Below are 21,576 nucleotides of genomic sequence, written 5' to 3' on the forward strand. Positions count from 1 at the left end.
CCCAACCCCAACCAACCAATTTTCCCTTGCAACCGCTGCAATCGTGTCTGCCTGTCCCGCATCGGACTTGTCAGCCACAAACGAGCCTGCAGCTGACGTGGACTTTTTACCCCCTCCATAAATCTTCGTCCGCGAAGCCAAGCCAAAGAAAAGAAAGAGTGTTGTAAGCTGGTTCATAATATGAATGTTTGCATTGTGATACTCCTGCAAGACACCGAATTTCATGACTTGTTCATGAAAATCTGTTTCTGGCATTTTCCAGCAATTACTGGTTTCAAAGTCAATACAAGTGTAATTTATTTTTGGAATTTTACCCTTTTTTTCATGTCTACCAGAAAACCTAATTTGCAGCAGGGAAACAAAAACCATTTTCATGGAAAATACACTTTTTCAAAAAGAACATTTGTTTATTTTTGTTATTGATACCTGTTGCCAACTATTCCATATTGTTATTTTTCCATCTGGAACTGGTAGGATTGGTCGTTTATATTGATCGCCATTGTTCCCTCTAAGGTGTGTGCATGTGCACACATTTTGCAACCAGCGCACAATGGAAATTAATGTGCGCACAAAAGGTTAGTTACCTAAAACACTGCGGTAATTAATCATTATATTTATTGAAAATAATCTCTTAGCTAACTGTTTCTGTTAAATATTTAGTCCATTTTTCAAATACCAGTACAGTTTTATTAACCATGAGAGATAGGCTGTGCCAAAATGACCTTGAAACAATTTCAAGTTTACATTTGCACAAGTTAATTGACCACTAAAAATTAGGGGGAACATCAATTGATCATTGTAGTGGTGTTCAGTACAGCTATGAAATTTGAGGTAATCTCATCAGGATTTTATAAAGTAAATCAGGGAAAGCATAGTGCATGATGGGCTAAATGCCCATTCAGCATTTAGTAATTAAATTATCAGTATATATTATAATGTAATACACAAATTGAGTTACCTGATTCATTGACCAAGTCATAGAATTAGAATAAAGAAGAGCTTCAACACAATGTCCAGCAAATGCTGGAATATAAAATAAAACAGAAAATGTTGGAAATACTTGGCACAATCAGACATGTAAGAACTTAGAAATAAAATTGTCTCAGAGACAGAGGTTATGGGTATGGGGAGGATTCGAGGTGGCAGAGCAGCTAAAGCGCCTTAATAGTGTGGAGAAATTCAAGAAACTGCAGATGCTGGAAGCTTGAGCAAACAAAGAGAAACTGGGTAGGTCAGGTAGCATCTGTGGAGAGAAATCAACTGTCAATGCCTCATGTTGGAATCCAGCTGATTAACCCACTGATGAATGTCTTTGGGAGGATGTAGGAAGCTGGAGCACCTGAGGGTAACCCACACAATCACAGGATGAGGCTGTGAGGCAGCAGCTCTACATGCTGCAGTGATGTACATCAATTTGACCTGAAATATTGTCTGTACACTTCCCTACATGGATGCTACCTCTGTCCCTCTCATTGTTTGCAATTGGATGGAGGGCTGAAGAGACACTTCTTTGGTCTGAAACATTAACTCGGATTCTCCCTGCTGAAATGCTGCCTGACCTGCTGAGTATTCCAGTGTCTTGGCTTTATTACAAAAAACTTTACAGAACTTCCTTTAGTCTTGGTAATATTTATTGTCTAGTTTTTCTTCTCAAGTTACTATTTTGCAAGTAAGAATTTCAATTCATGTTTACAGTGCACAACATGTACACATGTAAACACTCTTTGCAGACGATGCCGCTTTAGTTGCCCATTCAGAGCCAGCTCTTCAGCGCTTGACGTCCTGTTTTGCGGAAACTGCCAAAATGTTTGGCCTGGAAGTCAGCCTGAAGAAAACTGAGGTCCTCCATTAGCCAGCTCCCCACCATGACTACCAGCACCCCCACATCTCCATCGGGCACACAAAACTCAAAACGGTCAACCAGTTTACCTATCTCGGCTGCACCATTTCATCAGATGCAAGGATCGACAACGAGATAGACAACAGACTCGCCAAGGCAAATAGTGCCTTTGGAAGACGACACAAAAGAGTCTGGAAAAACAACCAACTGAAAAACCTCACAAAGATAAGCATATACGGAGCCGTTGTAATACCCACACTCCTGTTCGGCTCCGAATCATGGGTCCTCTACCGGCATCACCTACGGCTCCTAGAACGCTTCCACCAGCGTTGTCTCTGCTCCATCCTCAACATTCATTGGAGCGCTTTCATCACTCACGTCGAAGTACTCGAGATGGCAGAGGTCGACAGCATCGAGTCCACGCTGCTGAAGATCCAGCTGCGCTGGGTGGGTCACGTCTCCAGAATGGAGGACCATCGCCTTCCCAAGATCGTGTTATATGGCGAGCTCTCCACTGGCCACCGTGACAGAGGTGCACCAAAGAAAAGGTACAAGGACTGCCTAAAGAAATCTCTTGGTGCCTGCCACATTGACCACCACCAGTGGGCTGATATCGCCTCAAACCGTGCATCTTGGCGCCTCACAGTTTGGCGGGCAGCAACCTCCTTTGAAGAAGACCGCAGAGCCCACCTCACTGACAAAAGGCAAAGGAGGAAAAACCCAATACCCAACCCCAACCAACCAATTTTCCCCTGCAGCCGCTGCAACCGTGTCTGCCTGTCCCGCATCGGACTTGTCAGCCACAAACGAGCCTGCAGCTGACGTGGACATTTACCCCCTCCATAAATCTTCGTCCGCGAAGCCAAGCCAAAGAAAAAACATGGTATTAATCATTTTGGAGTTCTATGTTGTAAAAATTGCAATCATAATTTGTAAAATTGTGTGGCTGAATAGGCAACTAGTTTGTTTTTGGGTATTCTCCCACCTTGAAGGTTTTAAGTTTATTATCACATGTGCCAATGTGTAGTGATAGCTTATTTTGCAAACAGACTAGTTAGGCATCTCATACATGGTACAAGTAAGACATAGTAACAAAACGCAGAGTTACAGGCAGAGACCAGTTGGTATGGAGCAAAGGCAATTTAATTTTTCTCTTTTGAGATTTGTTCAGGAGTCTGATAATGGAAGATTCTATCTCGGGTGAACCACGCAAAGCAGCAGGTCCAGACAACACACCTGATCAGGTGCTGAAGGACTGTGCGGCCCAGGTGACGGAGATCCTAACAGACATCTTCAATATTCCACTGCAGCAGTCCACTACCCCCCAAGATTCAAGGAAGCCACTGTCATCCCGGTGCCTAAGAAATCAACAGTAACTGGACTAAATGACTACTGCACAGTGGCACTGACATCTATGATCATGACGGGAGATGGAATGCATCAGATTGCAGCTTCCAGTGACATTGGACCTGTCCCAGTTTGTCAGCGATCTAAACCAGTCCACAGATGATGCTATAGCCTTGCCTCCACTCCAACCTGACCTACCTAGAGAACGATGCCTCATATGCCAGGCAGATGTATGCTGATTTCAGTTGGGCGTTCAACATGATCATACCTCTGGTGGAGAAACTGTCCTTGCAGGGACCCAACACCCCTCTCGCCAACTAGATTCTGGACCTCTTGATGGAAAGACCACAGCCAGTCCGGCTTGGCAGTAAAATCTCAAGATCCATCACACTGAACACTGTGGCACCTCAAGACTATGTGATTAGCCCACCACTGTTCATGGTGCTTACTCATGACTGCACTGCCAGATTCAGCTCTAACAGAATCATAAAATTTGGGGTTGATACACCTCAACAGCATTACACAGAGAAAGTTGAAAGGATCCTAAAATGGTGGGAGAAGAACAACCTGAGTCTCAATATGGAAAAGCAAAGGAGGTAATTGAGAGTGTCCTGTCTATCTGACAGATCATTGTGTGATCTTGTAACTGCAAAGCATCAGACCAGAGGTCTATACAGAGGATCATTAAAACATTTGAGAGGACAACTGGGGCCTCCCTTTCCTCTATGGACAATATTAACTGGGACCATTGTCTAGAGAGGGTCAAGGAATTGTAGAAGAACCTTTCCATTCACCGCACAGTATCTTCATCTCATTACTATCAATAGAAGGTACAGCAGCATCAAAATCAGGACTTCCAGACTGGGGGTTAGTTGCTATGACACTGATGGCAAGTTTTCCTGCAACCCAGACAATCAGCCCCATATTTATATTTATTTATTTATTTGTTTTGATTGTTTATGTAATATATATTATATCATGCATTGAGTGTTTTTGTGCATGCACCATGGTCTGGAGCGACTCTGTTTAGTTGGGTTGTATGGATTCAGTCAGATGACAATTAACTTGAACTTAGAAGGAAAGAAACTGCCCTTGAATCTGACGATGTGTCATCTCGATCTTCTTCCCAATGGGAAGGGATTGAAGAGAGCGTAGATAAGTGGGATGTCTTTGAATATATGGTGTTTTCCCAAAGCAGTGTGAGTTACAGATGGAGGGGAGGAGGGTATGAGACTTTTAGCCGCTTCCAGGTGGAATAGCTGGGAGAATGTGGCTCCGGGTGTGTGCAAAGCCACATTCAGGTGGCAGCGCTTGTTCTAGCACCTGAGATGCCGAGGGGGAGCGCTCGGAAGCGGAGAACACAGCGACCCGAGGAGGGTTGGGTCAGTACTCCTCAGGTCGGGGTTCTCTGCTTTCAAGTGGCCTCCCAACTGCCGCATTCGGGTATTTTAGGCGGCTTTTCGTTGGGGTTATTCTGGCCACCTGCCTGCATTACTTTTCCATGCCAGTCTAATGAAAAGTTACTGCTGCTGTGCTCCGCAGAAAATAAGTCGGTCAGCCCCCGCTGAGTTATTTATTATTCCGAACAGCCTTTCAACGCCGTCTGCTCCGAGTGAAGGGACACCGGGCAACGGGTCGCCGAGTTGGGAGGAGCTTGTGGTCCTCAGGCGGGGTGGAAGAGCGGAGGGCGGGCAGCGCTTGGCACCTGCTGGGTCAGCTCGTTCACAGCCTTGTATCATTGTGGGAGGGTCGGTCCTGCGGGAGACGGCGATCTCGGCTGCGGGCATCTGTTCCACCCCGCCGAGAAGGCAGGCAGCAGCGGTAGTGGGAAACTTTCTCTCTCGCTCGTCAGCACCATGGCCAGCCCGGGGATCGACAACTTGGACGCCGTGGGATTCCTGCAGATTTGGCAACGATTTGATGCTGACGGTAACGTCATCCCGCTTTATCCTTGTGCCCTTTGATGTGAGAATGATTGCAAGCAGACTCAACGTTTTGCTTTTGATTTGACTGTAGAATAGAAATTGTCCAAAGGTTTCCCATCCAGTGTGAGTGTGAGACCGTCCCGTCTTTGTGAGTTTGGGGATGCTGAAACTTTCCCCTGGTTGATGTGGTCTAATATGTAACCAATTATCCAGATATTACATTCTGATCAAGTTCACACCGGCAATTCAGCCCCACCCTATGGCACACGTTGTCCGATCCTTCCTCGCCTTCTCGGAGTGGATGGAAACGGTCTTGTTCTCTTATCGTCCCCCTTCTTTCGCCCGAAATGTGAACCGCGTCTCTTTCCGCAGATACCGGGCGTGGGAAGAATGGATTGATGCTTTTTTTAAAAAAAAAACACAATTTCTAGCTTTCCCGTGTAGTCCAACGAAATGTGTCCGAATTTAAAAGGCCTTCTGAGATATTTAAAGTTAACTGCACCATAGATATTACCCGTTAAAAATGGCTTATTTCAACATACTTTACTGGGCTGGGAGTATTTATGGTCATTTGGGGGACAGTTTTGTTTTTTATAGTTTAGGTCACTGAAATTATTTGGCCCATGAGCTTTTTTTTTAAAGCAGAAAGTATCCAAATGCAGAAGTTGTTTATATCTTTTTTTAAAAAACATTTATAAAAGTGCTTCCATCTTTCTTTAGAACAGTGGTTCTCAACCTTTTTCTTTCCACTCACTTAAAGTAATCCCTATGCCACAGGTGCTCTGTGCTTAGTAAGGGTTTGCTTATGTGGTAAATAAAAAGTTTGAAAACCACTGTTTTAATCGTACCTAATTGACTCATTAGGGGCACTGTTTCATAACTCCAAAGGAAATGGGCCAATGGCAATTTTTCTCAAGCAAAATATTTCAGTAACAATTGGGTCTAGAGCAGTGATTGTCAACCTTCTCTTCCCACTCACATACCACCTTAAGCAATCCCTTACTGATCACAGAGGCAAAGGGATTACTTAAAGTGGAATGTGAGTGGAAAGAAAAAGGTTGAAAATCACTGCTTTAGAACATTGTAATAAGCCATTTTGACCCTTGCAGTCTAGGTAAGAGGAGATCCATCCAGTCAGAATGGTTGCAAACACCACACAGGCAGCACCTAAGGTCAGGATTGAACCCTGAACCAGGTTGTTGGAGTGGTGAGGCAGCAAGATGTTAATGGAGTCATCGAGTCTTACTGCATGGAAATAGACCCTTCATCCCTGCAACCAAAACTAGACCAATTTGCTTGCATTCAGCCCATATTCATTGAAGCTATTCCTATCATGTATCTATCAAAATGTCTTTTAAACATTACAGTTGTCTCTGCCTCAACCACTTCCTCTGGCAGCTCATTCCATTTACCTACCAACCTCTGGAAAAGACCCATGAGCTACCAACACTCCAGGGAGAAAAGTCCCAGGCTTTACTTCTACTGTAACCCAAAACTTCCAGTCCCAGTCACATTCCTGTGAATCCTTTTTGCACCCATTCCAGCTTAATAACATCTTTTTTATGGTTGACTGACCAGAACTGCACACCATACTCCAAGTGTGGTCACACCATTGTCTTGTGCAGTTGTAACATGGTGTGTCCATTGAAGGCAAGCATGACAAATGCCTTCATTGCTTTGAGCTGGTATTCCATTTTTGAAAAACATCAGCTGGTAGGAGTTTCTTGGGTGTGATCACTCAGATGTGAAAGTTTTTTTTTGAAACTTTATTTATTAATTTTAACATATGAAGAAAGTAAGTAATTCACATACAGAAAAAATACAAAATAAAGTAATACAAGTACAAAGTAACATAGTTAATACAATACCAATCTCGGCATCTCCCCCTAATAACTAAAAACTAAGACTAAAAAAAAACTATTTTTAACCCCTAAACCCCACCCCCTCCCCACCCCCATGATAAAGAGTGAAGAATTAATACTATTAGTATAATAAAAAAAAATAATAAATATATATCTTAAAAAAAGATCGATAGTATAAAAAACAAAAAAAATTAATTAAGTATTAATTATTAATCCAAAAACATTTTTATTATATAAGAATATATATGAAAAAACAAAAACAAAAAGAACTTAAACAAAAAAAACTAAAAAAAAAGAAAACATATATATAGAAAAAATATATAATAAAAAAATTTTTTTAAAGAAAAATTATGATTAATTCAAATTTATTTAAATTGTATATAATCAATAAATGGGGTCCACTTTAACTCATAAAAAGACATCTTATTTTGTATAGAAAAAGATATTCTTTCCATAACCAAACAAAACTTCATCTCTGAATACCACCTATCTAAAGACAATGCATTTCTATTCTTCCAATTAATCGCTATACACTTCTTGGCCACTGCCAGCGCTAAGTAAATAAAAGAGATCTGGTAATTATCTAATTCTAAATCAATCAACGATTGCATATTCCCTAATAAAAATATATCAGGGTCTAATACAATATGAAGATTATATAGATTATTAAATACAGATTGAATACCTTTTCAAAATTGTTGTAACTGATCACACAACCAAACAGCATGTAAAAAAAGTACCAGAAACCTGATCACAACGAAAACAAAGATCTGACTTACTAAAACCAAATTTTTTTAAATTTTCGGGTGTTAAATATAATTGATGTATAAAACTATAATTAATCATTGCCAATCTAGCATTAATCAATTTTCGAACACTATTACGGCAGATTTCAGACCAATCTTCTTCAGTTATTGTTAAACTTAAATTTTTTTCCCATTACTTAGATGTGAAAGTGAGCCATTTCCCATACTGCCACTTATCCAATTGTTCAAACACCTCCTGTCCGACCTGTGAATCATTACTTACCCATGTCAGAACCCACAAAAAATGGAAAGGGGTAATCCTCAACACCGAGAAACTGCCAAAGAAGAAGAAACAAAATAAAATGTTAATTAATGTTATAATGTGCATACATTTGATTAATTTAATGGTGAGGTCATGGGTTGGGTGCACCTGCAGGTTCACTTTATTACATTAATTCTCCTTATACTTACTGTTTGCATTTTGGAATGAACTGTGCCATCAGAGCATTGACCTGGTTTCCTAGTTAACATGTCTAATCCAGCTCTGCGCCATTTAAACACATTTCAACAAATGGAGACATATGGCTCGATGAAATGAATGCTGTCAAAGCCCAGGTTCCACTGTTTCAGGGTGCTTTGAATGAGCCATGCAGTGACAAATTTGAAACTAAAATAAGATTTGCATTTATTGTCAGTGTTCATACATGGCATTACATAAATCCCTGAAATTCTTTTTCTGTGAGCACTATTTATTGGTAGTGCAAAAAACTGTATTCAATGTACACATATAAACAAATAAAGAAATGTACACAAACTGTGCAATACAGAAAAAAATCAATAAAATGCTCAAATATGAGTCCTTAAATTAGTCCCTGATTGAGTTTGTTGTTGAGGAGTCTGATGGTGGAGGGGTAACAGCTGTTCCTGAACCTGGTGGTGTGTGTCTGGTGGCACCTATACCTCTTTCCTGATGGTAGCAGTGAGAATTGAGCATGTGCTGAGTGATGTAGATCCTTGATGAATGATGCTGCTCTCTGATGGCAGCGTTCCCTGTAGATGTTCTCGATGGTGGGCAGGGTTTAGGCTGTGATGTCCTGGGCTGCGTCCACTATCTGTTTCAGGGCTTTCTGCTCTGTGGTATTGGTGACCCACAGCAGACCATGATGCAGCCAGTAAGCACACTTTCCATCACACATCTGTAGTAATTTGCCAGGGTTTCTTTCTGATATCATACCAAATCTCCACAGACTCCTTAGGAAGGTGCTGACATACTTACTTCATGAAGCCTTTGGTGTGCTGTGTCCAAGAAAGATCCTCTGAGATAGTGGCTCCCAAGAACTTAAATTTGTTCACCCTCTCCACCTCTGATTACCCCCAATGATCACTGCATCATATACCTCTCTTTTTCCCTTCTTGAAGTCAACAATCAGCTCCTTGATTTTGGTGATATTGTGTTTGAGGTTGTTGTTGGTGCACCATTCAGTCAAATTTTCAATCTCCCTTCTGTCTGCTGACTCACCACCCCCTTTTTATACAACCCGCTATGTGGTATCATCAGAGAATTTGTAGATGATGTTGTCATATTGAGCCCCACAGTTATAGATGTAAAGCGAGTAAAGCAGGGGGTGAAGGACTCAGCCCTGTGGTGCTCTGGTATTGATGGAGATGATGGAGGAGATGTTCTTGCCAGTCCTAACTGATTGAGGTCTGGAGGTGAGGAAATCAAGGATCCAATTACTCAGTGGGGTGTAGAGTCCTAGATCTTGGTGTTTTCTGGTCAGTTTTGAGGGAATGATGGTATTGAATGCCAAACTGTAGTCAGTAAAGAGTATCCTGATGTATGCATCTTTACTGTCCAGGGCAATGTCTAGAGCCAGTGAGATAGCATCCGCCTTAGACCTGTTGCTATGGTTGGTGAATTGGAACAGATCTATGTCACTGCTCAGACAGGAGCTGGTATGCTGCAGCACCAGCCTTTCAAAACACTTCATCACTGTTGATATGAGCGCCACTGGTCGGTAGTCATTTAAATAGGTTACCAGACTTTTCTTGGGCACCAGTACAATTGATGCCAGTTTAAAATAGAACAATAGTTAAGAATTTGGTCTCTTTTGGAAGATGCAAAGAGATTAAAAATAAATCTTGTGTTACAGGCTTTGAAATAATATTAAACATCTGCATTTTAACGTCAACTATTTAAGATACTGCACTGTGCTCTGTTGTTTGATAAGGGTAGATCTGAAGGTAATGCCATTTCAAAGCTTTTAGTGATGTAGAAGAATTTTTAATCTCATCATCAAGGAGACTGGAAGCTTTGCTCCTATTGTTAGACAAGAGCCATTTTATTTCCATTCTGTATGCACTGTTCAAAGCACCCTGTAAAATGGTGGAAGCAGGTCATTGAAAACAATTTCTTCATGTAGCCGGCTGCATGACCTGTGCATACAACTGCATTACCACACAGCCAACCAAGATGGTCTTATGTTGGTTAAGATAAAGTGATGTCTGTTCGTCAGGTGGCACTCAACATTAAAACAATCCTCTCAGCCTGCTCAATTTCCATCCTGTGGTATAGGGAGATGAATCTCAATGAGGCAGACATAACCAACTTATAAAAACGAACCCTTTTTTATACGCATCATAAAGGCAATGTCCTGACATCCACCTCATGGTAAATTGCCTCAAACTCTGACCATGCTTGTGACTGTACGGATCTGGTCCTGGTTGCATGTGCTCTTAATGTTCATGGAATAATCACAGATTTGAGTTTCTCCAGCATTTGTGTGTATTGTAGTTATTAAATAATTGTTGCGTTCTGAGAAAATTGCAGGGGTTGACGGGTTTCTGCTGGTTTTCAGCTGCTGCTCAACGAATAGCCCTTTCAAATTTTTTGTCTCAGTACAATGTCAGGATCTGAGCATGCAATGCACTACAGTTTTATATTGAATAACTTATGTTTGCACTTCTTTATATGTACTATTGGTTCAAATTGAACACTATTCAATTTCCAACAAGAATCATACTCACTGTTATGTGTATGATCATTGAAGTGGCAATTATACCATCCCTAACGATTAGTTAGCAATGACTCGCAGCTGAGTCTGAACCTCCCTGAGTTCCCCATGACTGGTAATGCTTCAATTCCCTCACTGAAAATGGAGAAGTGACAAGCTGAGGTGCTGCCACAACTCAAGGATCCCTCTCAATCACCTCGAGGCTTTGTAATGATTAAAATATGTGGGTCAAATCATTCTTTTTTTCAATTTGTAAATAGTTCCTTGAGTTTATGAATCTGTAGGCCAAATTTTGCTGGTTCCCAAAAAGTTGAGAGGAAGGCATGGATAGGATGGACAGCCATCATTTTTTTCAATGGGGCATCAAAAGCAAATCAGAGGAAATTGTATAAGGTGAAGGGAGGCAAGTTTAGGGGAGATGTCAGGGGTGAGTTTTTTTATGAATGCCAAAAAAATGTAGTGGGTCACGAGTGTGAGATAGGGAAGGTTTAGATAGTTGTGTAGGTTTATATCGGTCAACACATCGTGGGCTAAACTGTATTGTGCTGGAATGTTCTAATATTAATTTACTTGCTGTAGTTTGTTACTCCTTATTGTCCATTCTGTCTCAAAAAATGATCCAAGATAGGTTTCATTTCTGCATCAAATGAAGTCTATCTGGGAATGACTTTTTAGAAAATGGTAGCTTTTACTGATCCCATTCTGCACTTTTATAAATGACTTTATTTGAATGGTCGTATGTGAAATTTGTTTAGATAATGGATACATTGAAGGCAAAGAACTGGATGATTTTTTCCTCCACCTCATGAAGAGACTTGGTACCGAGGTGAGTGTATATGCTAATTTATCTTGCTGTTCTTCTTGGGTAAACTTCATCAGGAACATCTCCAAGGCAACAAATTATGTTTTATGATGGCCACTGATAAAAAGTGTGACATTTACATCCATAAAACAGCATATAGGGAGCTTATCCCTTTGCTCAACCCTGTTTATATTTGCAAAGAGAGCTAAGTGGTAGCTGCTGCCAGATTTCTATGAACTAGTATCCCATGGGTTTCCTTGTTTGCACAAGTTATTCTGCATTTCAGAGTTTAAGTGCACTGACGTGTAATATTAGGCAAATCTGAAAAGCTTCTCTTTTTTTTTCCCCAGCTTTCTGCATTCTGGCATAAAGCCAGTTGCCACTCAATCTTCCAAAATTGAATTTAACAGATGCATTAAGTAAATCACAAAATTTATTTAATACATTGGATTTTGAAAAATAACTTAGCATGTCAGCCATGCTTTGCAGCGAAAGAAGTGAAACATCTCCCAGAAGTGATCTAAATGGGAGGGAAAAATCAGTCCAATCAGGCAAAGTAGTCACTGGGTGGCTTCTAACATTCATTATCCAAAGCAGGAGAGGATTATAGAGGAGATCAGCTCAGCCAAAAACCAAAAGGAGCATTGAATGCTGATATCACATCCAAGGAATATTACAGAATATGGAAAAATTTGTTTATTTTTATTTGTAAGAATTATTCCAATAGAATCTGGGGATCCTTATTCAGTTATAATGTTGCTTGATAGGCATAAGCCTATGGCCTCTGAGTCAGACAGTTGTGCTTTAAGTTCATTGCTTAAGCAAAAAAAAATGGAAGTTGACACTGCAGTGAAGTCCAGAGAGGCTTCTGTACTGATAGAGCTACCGTCATTTGGATGAGATATTAAATTAAGTCTGATATGTCCTCTTGGATGACTCATTGTAGGTTTTTCTTATTCAATGAAGAGAGGTGGGAGTTTTCCTAGTGACCTATCCAATAATTGTTCGATAGTCGCCACCACTGCTCATTTGCCTCCTTCTGGCAAGATCTCGCCGACAAATTGGCTGCAGGTTGCCTTCCATCAAGTCCATTTATACCTCCCCCTGTCTTGGGAAAGCTGCCAATATATTAAAAAGACCCATCCCATCCTCGATCACACTCTCTTCTATCTCATCCATCAGGCAGATGATACGCAAGTTTGAGAACACAAATCACCCAATTCAGGGACTGTCTGTTTCCTGCTGTTTAAAAAAAAACTCTTAAATGGCTCTCTCATCTAAAAACATTGATGTCTTTGCTCTGCATTTTTTTTCTGTGCATTTCCCTGTATTCAGACTTCATCTTTGTAGCCATACCCTGCACTTTTTGATCTATTGTAACACCATGCCTTACACTTTTGTGTTATTTTTGCATTCCCTGTTGTACTATAGGTTGGCTTGCCTTGATGAGAAGGAACCAAATTCAATTCATTGTCTAGTGATTGCATTGCTGTAGTTCTTTTGCTAGCTGTGAGGTCCCTTGGTTGAACTGAAGACTACTGGGTAATTAAAGATTTTCAAAAGCCCTTCTCAGTGTTTTGAATGAAATAAAGTTAATGGTTTCTTGCCTTATCTGATTAAAATCAAAACTTGGAAGGAAAGGCAGAAATGCCACACAAATTTGGCACCTCCTTTCTGCTACAAATAAAACCTATCTGCAAGAGGAGTGGATGGCCAGACATGGCTGCAAATGTGAAGTGCACACATCATTGGGAATGTTCATAATGGAAAAATCTGAACCAGATCCAAATTATGATCAGACTGTTAGGTTTATGTATTACAGCTATTGGAAGACGAAAATTGTATACAAGCTGTAGCAATATGTATGCAGTTGTCAGTCTATCAGGGTGCAAGGTCATGCTGTTGTAGAATATCAGTAGCCCCTTTTACACAGCCATTTCAAGGAAGGAATATTGCGACTTTATTGTGCCATGTCTTCTATGTAAAAGGTATGAACACGGAAAGGGTGGGATGGGGCATTGTAGCACCGCCTTTAAGCCAGCAGCGGAAGTAGTCACAGTGCTGCATTGACATCTGCATAAAAAGGGCGATCTGGCAGCCCAGGACCAGGTCAGGAAAGGATATGTATGTGTATCATATTTAACAGCATATAAGACCCATGGGCATGTAAGACACCACCCACCCCCCTCCGAATTTAAGGGAGGAATAGTAAGAATTTTTAAAAATTTTTGGATAAGCATTTAAAACTTGAACAAAACATGGAACTAGGACAACAGGAAAATCTTTTTAATAATAATGCTGCTGTAATTTATAAGATAAAACAAAAGCAGCTGAGATATAGCAGAGAACATTTTATAAAAACAAACTGCTGCTTTCAGTCCCTGCACTGGTCCAGGTGCCCCGCACTCCCGGCAGCCCACTGCCCTGCCCCCTCCCAGCGGTCTGCTGCCCCACTCCATCCCATGGCCCGCTGTCCTACTCCCTGCGCTGGTCACACTGCCTGCTCTCTCCCAACTCCCTGCTCTCTCCCAGCAGCCTGCTGACAGTCACTGTGCTGGTCTCGCTGGCCTTCTCTCTCCCAGGGGGGAGTGGGGCAGTGGGACCCAAGTGGGCACCGACAGTGGGCCACCATGAGAGAATGGGGCAGTGGGACCAGCGCAGGGACAGTCAGCGGGCTACCGGGAGAGTCTCCCGACAACCCACCACCAGTCCTCATGCTGATCCCCGCTCCCCCCCAACAACCTGCCACCAACCCCCAACAATAGATGACTGTGACACTAGTGAGCCACACAGCGTCAATGATCACTCACCTTTATCACCCTAATTTCAACTTCGCATAAAAGACCTAGGGAATATTTTTGATACAGTTTTTTGGGAAAAGTGGGTCTTGTATGACATCAAATATGCTATGCATCACACTAGAGGCTTACACTATTGTGTTACACGATGCTCCTCTTTTGCTCCTGGAATACTGGCTTGCTTTGTAAAATGACAGTGTGACATTATGTCAGCGTGGTTTGGTTCAGTGTTTAAAAAGAAGCAAAGCTGGTTTAATCATGGGTCTTTTTTATGGCAGTACTGCCAGATCTCTCTATTAAAAGGGCTAGTGTGACCCCGTCAAACACCTGATCAGGTTTTGGGGATGTGTGTAGAGCATGGCATGGAGTGCTCATTAGAGTGACTCCCCAGTTCTGAACTTTTTAATGAATTTATGAAAACCTCATTTACAAACAATGGTCAGAAATGGTGAGCTTTATACCTCAATATTCCTGATATTCTTAACTTTAACAGAAGCTCAGCAGTGCAGCCAAACTTGGTGAACAGGCAGGCCAATGGTATGGTGGGCTTGAATTTCCTAAAGATCTGCATACCCATGAGGTTGGCCATTTATTAATGGAAGCGCAAGTAATCATTGTGTGTTCACCATGGGTCTCTTGTGAATCCTTTTGGGTTGCATTTGATGCCTTGTGCCAGAAAATAGTGCAATATCAATGGTCGATGTTTGACCAGAGCCAAGGTAAAGGTTGGGAATACCAGAGGTCAGGGATGAGGTTAGATTTGTGGCTGGAGCCAGGATCTGAAGTGCTTGTATTTGTTTTGATGAACTGAATTATACAAGCTGAACCTGACATCAAGGTTATTATATCTGTGCACATCACTGAGATTTCATTTTTCTTTTGTTATGCTTGGGAAGTCTGAGCCCCTTTCTCTAAAATAATGAGGACCAAAGTAGATAAACTATTTTTGTCATTGTTCGAAGGACAGAGATTTCTTGGGGCTTGTCTGAACATCATGTACAGTTTGTGGGAACTTGCTGTGCAATCCACATTGCCCATGAGAACATTGACAACTCTTCCGAAATAATTTATTGGTTGTTTTGAAGCACTATGTGGTTGATCTGAGGGCATACAATATAATTGTCCATTCTTTCTTGTGCTACTTTACACCAGTGTAACTGAATGATGATATTGTCATTTGTTTTGTTGTGACAGGTACTTAATTCCTCTTCCTTTTCATTGACCATGCAGCGTTAATGCAGACATTAAACATGAAGGAAGGTGAATAGCCTATTAAAGTAATAAATTAGCACCCCGTGCTGATTTTGATAATGTGTCCTATCTCAGTAGACATGTCTCCCAAGAATTTTTAATAAAATGTACGGGGGTCATTGGTCACGTGGATGTCTATGGGCAGCTCAGGCTCGTGGGCTGGAAGGGCCAGTTACTGAGCTGTATCTCTAAATTAAATTGAATTGTGGGTGCAGTTCTATCACTTATTATGTGCTGTTCAAATAATGTAGGAGTAGACCACCAAATTCGTATTTATAATGACAGCCAGGTCTCTACTTTAGGACTGGGTTCCCTGAAACGATGGTGCCACCAGATATCCTGTTAACTGTTCCCGCAGCGTGTGGCTGATTCCTGAGAAAACAAATTTATTGCATGTGCTCTTTAATAAAAAGAGCTGACATATGATAGGGCAGTGGTCCAGCTGCAATGTGCTAGAGCTGTTGCTGGCCATTAATGGTCTGTGCTCTTGGGGGAAACAGACAGGATTGTGAGTCAGTCATTATATGCTAATGGAATTATTTGAAAACCCTGTATTTCGCTAAAATGAGATTTTTCTGTTGCATTAGCTTGTCTTTAACCTCAATCAGGACCATACTAAAATCTAGGCAAACCTTTAATTCAAAGATTATTGCATTCCCAGCTGGTTGGACTAGCTTTATAATTTAATTTTTGTTTGAAATTACTATCAATCTTTGTCCTTCCCTGTGCCTTTTAATCAGTTTAAGTCCACCAGTTTAACTTGTTTATTTTAAACAAATGAATTTGGTCTGCATGTTTGTAAGTTAAATGCCTGTGAATAATTATATGCTCAAAGACCACACCAAAGTCATTCCACCTTTCAAAGCTCTTCCAACTCTGTGGCTCCAGCAATCCATCTAATTTACATCACTGATTTTCATCACTGATTACCTTAACTCAAATCTGCTCCCTTAATGTGGAGCATTTCCCTCACCATATTGTCCCCAACTTTCTGGTTAAGGGAGTTCTCTATTCAAAGCCCATTGTGTGAGAAAATGTTCCTTGATGCCATTCCTAAAAAGTTCAGTTCAAAATTTAATACTTTATGATTTTGTGTTTGAAATGACCTTCTGAAAGCAAATAGCTTTCTCTGCACCTGCTTGTAATAATTCTTTGTTAGCACAAGTAAATGAGCTTACAAATGAAATGCAAGTACAAGCCAGGTTTATGCAACCTCTGATATCATTTAACCCTTTCAGCCCTGATGTAATTCAAGGCCAAACAGCGCTGAATTCAGACAGTACGGGTGGGTCTGATCTGATATATACGTATTAAATATGTAGACATATTTCATACTATTACTTGTTTGATCGTATGAGCTATGTACTAAGACTCAGAGTCATACAGTATAGATTGTCCTCCCCCCTCAGCTCTGATGGCCTTTCAATCCACATTTTTTAAAAAAGGATATGATAATGTTAGGAATTAAAGTACCTTTAAAGAAATTGCTCGAGACAAAAATTGAGAACAAAGAACATTTATTACTACAACAATGCAAAGTTGGGTGCTTCCCCTTACCCTGGGAATACACACACATACTGGGGCTCACCCAACTTTTATACAGTCAATTTCAGTATCAGAATGCCCTCCCCCTTACATTCTTCTGCCCCCTGGATGGGTTTGGCATAGGTAATTCTTCCTGCCTACGTGCAGTTTCAGTACACTTGGAGGACCAGGGGGTATCCTGTGGGTGCCCCATCATGTCATTGTCCTTATTCACACCTTCCTGATTCTCTGGGCTACAGTCTCTTAATATGCAGAGTTGACTCATTCTATCTAGGGTTGGCTAATTTCATATGTATAAATCTGTGTATGGTTAGCTAATTAGAAATGTATGACTTGGTACTTCTGTCCAGGGCTAGGAGACCCTTATCTGATCCAGACTACCTCAACTTCCTACATTCTATTGTACCTTACCATTCCTTATCTTAGTCCTATGGTCTTGTCACAAAGGATAGAAGATTCTTATGTTAATCGTGCTGACTCTGCTTTCCTGCATCCTAAGCCCCAAACTTATCCTGTTTGAACTGGTTTCAGCCATTTTACTGATGAACTTTAGTTTCTTCCATGTTCATAATTTTAGGTCAATTTTCCCATCTCTCACAATCCTCACTTTTCTTTTAGATCAGTAATACTGATCTTTCACCATGATCAGTGTTACTGATCTTTGGTTACTAGTGTCAGTGTGACTGATCCCCCCCCCCCCTTTTTCCTCACTTTTCTTTTAGATCAGTAACACTGATCTTTCAAGTGTAAGGTGTAGTTTTACCCAGCTGGTCAATAACCGAATTGTAATGTCTGTGTAAAGTCTTTAGGTAGGGGAGCACCATGAAGGTCAGGGGAGTGAGTCCAGCTGCTTATTAGGGTTTGGAGTATCAGGCTCCAGTTCTCAGTAAAGAGTCTAGTCCATCCCATACGTTGAAATATTGAAGCAGTGTCTTTGAAGCACACGACCTTTGTAAGTGTTGTCCCGACTAAGTCTGTGAGAGGCGCTGCCTTCAGCAGCGAACAAGTAGCAGTCTATGAGAAGCGCTGCCTTCAGCAGCGAACGAGTAGCAGTCTATGAGAAGCGCTGCCTTCAGCAGCGAACGAGTAGCAGTCTATGAGAAGCGCTGCCTTCAGCAGCGAACGAGTAGCAGTCTATGAGAAGCGCTGCCTTCAGCAGCGAACGAGTAGCAGTAGTCAGGCGGTTCCGTTTGATTGTGGCTCGTATCTGATGTCCTCTTCAGCCCCGAACCCTAGGGCCACCGATCTCCGAAGGCTGTTTGGAGCCTGATATTAAAGTGTCAAGCAGCTCACATTGTTGGAAACTGGTGCTCCCTTTCATGGGGTGATGAAAAGTGACCAAGCAGGGGGGGGATTGTTTCTTGTGATTTAACTGTGTGTTGCAGCTTGTCTGCTAACATTAGCATTGAACTTGTGAGTTGCAGCCTGTCTGTGTACATTAGCATATGTATTAACTCTCTCTCTCTCTGTTACATGTACAATGCTGACTACCATTCTGTCTGTCTTTGTCCCACCATGTCCTTTGTGCTATCGCTTCAAAACTCCTGTCTTTAATACCTGTGTAGGCTATGATACAAATTAGATGTACTCCACTAAAGCTGTTTAATTCCCCTGGTCCGTATTGGGATCCCTTATATCCCATTATGACTATACATTAAATCTATGCCCTGTCTACATTCTAAAGGAGCTGAATTGTAACCTCTGCTGCCCCTATTCCAGGGGGGCTTAAAACATTAACGAACAATATTCCAAAGAAATTAGTAATCAACAATGAACAATACATGTAAAGCTCATTAAAAACAGCATTAAAATACAATAAGAACTGAATAAAGCACAATAAATGTAAAGCTCATTGAAAACTGCAATAAAATACAATAAGAACTGAATAAAACACAATAAATGTAAAGCTCATTGAAAACTGCAATAAAATACAATAAGAACTGAATAAAACACAATAAATGTAAAGCTCATTGACAACTGCAATAAAATACAATAAGAACTGAATAAAACACAATAAATGTAAAGCTCATTGACAACTGCAATAAAATACAATAAGAACTGAATAAAACACAATAAATGTAAAGCTCATTGACAACTGCAATAAAATACAATAAGAACTGAATAAAACACAATAAATGTAAAGCTCATTGACAACTGCAATAAAATACAATAAGAACTGAATAAAACACAATAAATGTAAAGCTCATTGACAACTGCAATAAAATACAATAAGAACTGAATAAAACCACAATAAATGTCAAGCTCATTGAAAACTGCAATAAAATACAACAATAACTGAATAATCAAAAGACAAGTAAAATACAACAATAACTGAATAATCATAAAAAAAAAGTAACATTACGGCACTTTGTCACGGCGCAGTGTAAGTTTCAGGTCTGATGGATGAGGAACTGCACGCCAGGTTGGGGTTTGAATCTGTGTGTCTTGGTGTTGTGGTTCAGAAGCTGGTTTAACCCTTTGAATGTGGGTCCAGCCTTTTTCTCTTGTTCTTACTGCGGTGTCTGTAATTAAAAGTACACAGAAGGGACCATCCCAGGCAGGTTTTAGTTGATCTTCTTGCCATGCTTTTATATAAACCCAATCACCAGGTTTAATAGAATGTATAGGAAAGTCTAAGGGTGGTGTTTGGGCTAAGAGTCCTTTTTGCTTTAAATCTTGGATGGAAGTAGAAAGTCCTCGTAAAAATTTAGAAATGTATTGGTCATTAGCTTCAGGAATGGGAGAATCAGTGTGATATCCCATAAATGGGAGTCCAAACATCATCTCATACGGTGAGACTGCTAGGACTTTACGAGGTGCTGACCTAATTCTAATCAGCGCTAACGGCAATGATTTAATCCAGGACTTTCTTCATGAAGTCGAGTGAGTTGGAGTTTCAATGTTTGATTCATACGCTCGACTCGCCCCGAGCTTTGGGGATGCCATGGGGTATGTAGTTGCCATTCTATTCCTAAGCTCTTGCAGACACCCTGTAGAATCTTAGAGGTGAAATGCGTACCTCTATCTGAATCAATGGTCTGCATCATACCGTATCGTGGAATGATACCTTCAATAAGTATTCGGATGACAGTGTTGGCACGATCATTCGGGGTAGGAAAAGCTTCAACCCATCTTGTGAAATGATCAACCATGACAAGGAGGAATTTGTAAATGCCAATCTTAGGAAGTTCAGTAAAGTCTATCTGTATGCGCTGGAACGGGCGGACGGCAATGTCGCGACCGCCAGGTATTACTTGGCGCATCGATTTCTTATTAACCCTTTGACAAATGGGACAAGATCGAGTAGCAGATTTAGTAATATTGTATATGCCAAGGCAGTGAAGGGAACGTGTAAAAGCATCTATAAGGGACTGGGTTCCCCAATGTGTTTGTTGATGTAACTGATCTATGATTTGGCGGGCTATGGCTTTGTTAATAACTTGCCGTCCGTCTACTGTCCACCACAACCCGTCGGCAGTCTGGCAAAATCCCTGATCTCTCATTGCAACCTCTTCTTCCCGTGTAAAGATGGGATTCTTTTTAATCTCTATTGGCGTGGGTAGGAGCTGGTATAAATGAATCCTTTCTGCTAATGCCGCCTGTTTGGCAGCTGCATCAGCCTGCCTGTTTCCTCTAGCTTCAGGACTGTTACCAGTCTGATGTCCACGCACATGTACAATGGCAATATCGGACGGGAGTGCTAAAGCCTCCAGGGATCGGGTGATTAACTGTTCGTGAGCTAACTTTTGTCCTTTGCCAGTTATCATCCCCCTTTCCTTCCATATCTTACCGAAGGTGTGGACTACCCCAAAAGCATATTTAGAATCAGTGTAGATCGTTCCTACCTTGTTTTCTAGTTCGTGGAGTGCTCTACAGAGGGCATATAACTCACAGGATTGTGCTGACCAATGGCCGGGGAGGCGACCAGCTTCGATCACAAGTTCCTGTTTACCGTCCACTACGCTATACCCGCTATAGCGGGTACCTGCAATACAACGTGAAGAACCATCAATAAACAGTTTTTCCCCTTCAGTTAAAGGGACATCGGTTAGGTCTTCCCTAATTTTTGTTTGTAAGTCGATAACCTCTGAGCACGAATGTTCTAAACTGTCCAAAGGCTGGTCACTAGCTGGGGAGATGAGGAAGGTTGCTGGGTTGAGAGTTTTGGTTGTAATTAAGGTCAAATCATTGCTGTCCATTAAGATCGTTTCGTATTTTAGGATTCTCGAATCCGTGAGCCACCTTCCAGCCCGCTGTAATAGAATATTGCGGACTGTATGAGGGGTATGCACTGTCATAGGGGCACCGAAAGTAATCTTTCGTCCTTCCTCTACCAAAATTGCAGTGGCTGCGACGGCTTGTATACATTCTGGCCAGCCGCGACAAACGGGGTCTAAAAGCTTTGACAGGAAAGCCACTGGTTGTCTATAGCCAGCCTTGGTCTGT

General features: G+C 41.3%; 1 protein-coding gene across 2 annotated transcripts in view; it reads left to right on the plus strand.

Annotated features, from left to right (window-relative positions):
• The first annotated feature begins 4,197 nt into the window (after window positions 1-4,197).
• The window catches only part of scgn (secretagogin, EF-hand calcium binding protein), a 66,516-nt gene continuing 49,137 nt past the window's right edge, over window positions 4,198-21,576 (plus strand). The window contains exons 1-3 of one of the 2 annotated variants that reach the window (XM_069913455.1): window positions 4,198-4,386; window positions 4,777-5,116; window positions 11,490-11,560. In XM_069913455.1, the coding sequence (XP_069769556.1) occupies window positions 5,044-5,116; window positions 11,490-11,560 (144 nt within the window). In that variant the 5' untranslated portion in view covers window positions 4,198-4,386; window positions 4,777-5,043. Of the gene's footprint in view, window positions 4,387-4,537; window positions 5,117-11,489; window positions 11,561-21,576 lie in introns of those variants that run through there. The other variant, XM_069913456.1, reaches the window with a different exon arrangement.

Source organism: Narcine bancroftii, chromosome 1 (assembly GCF_036971445.1).
Source record: "Narcine bancroftii isolate sNarBan1 chromosome 1, sNarBan1.hap1, whole genome shotgun sequence".
NCBI classification, from domain to species: domain Eukaryota; kingdom Metazoa; phylum Chordata; class Chondrichthyes; order Torpediniformes; family Narcinidae; genus Narcine; species Narcine bancroftii.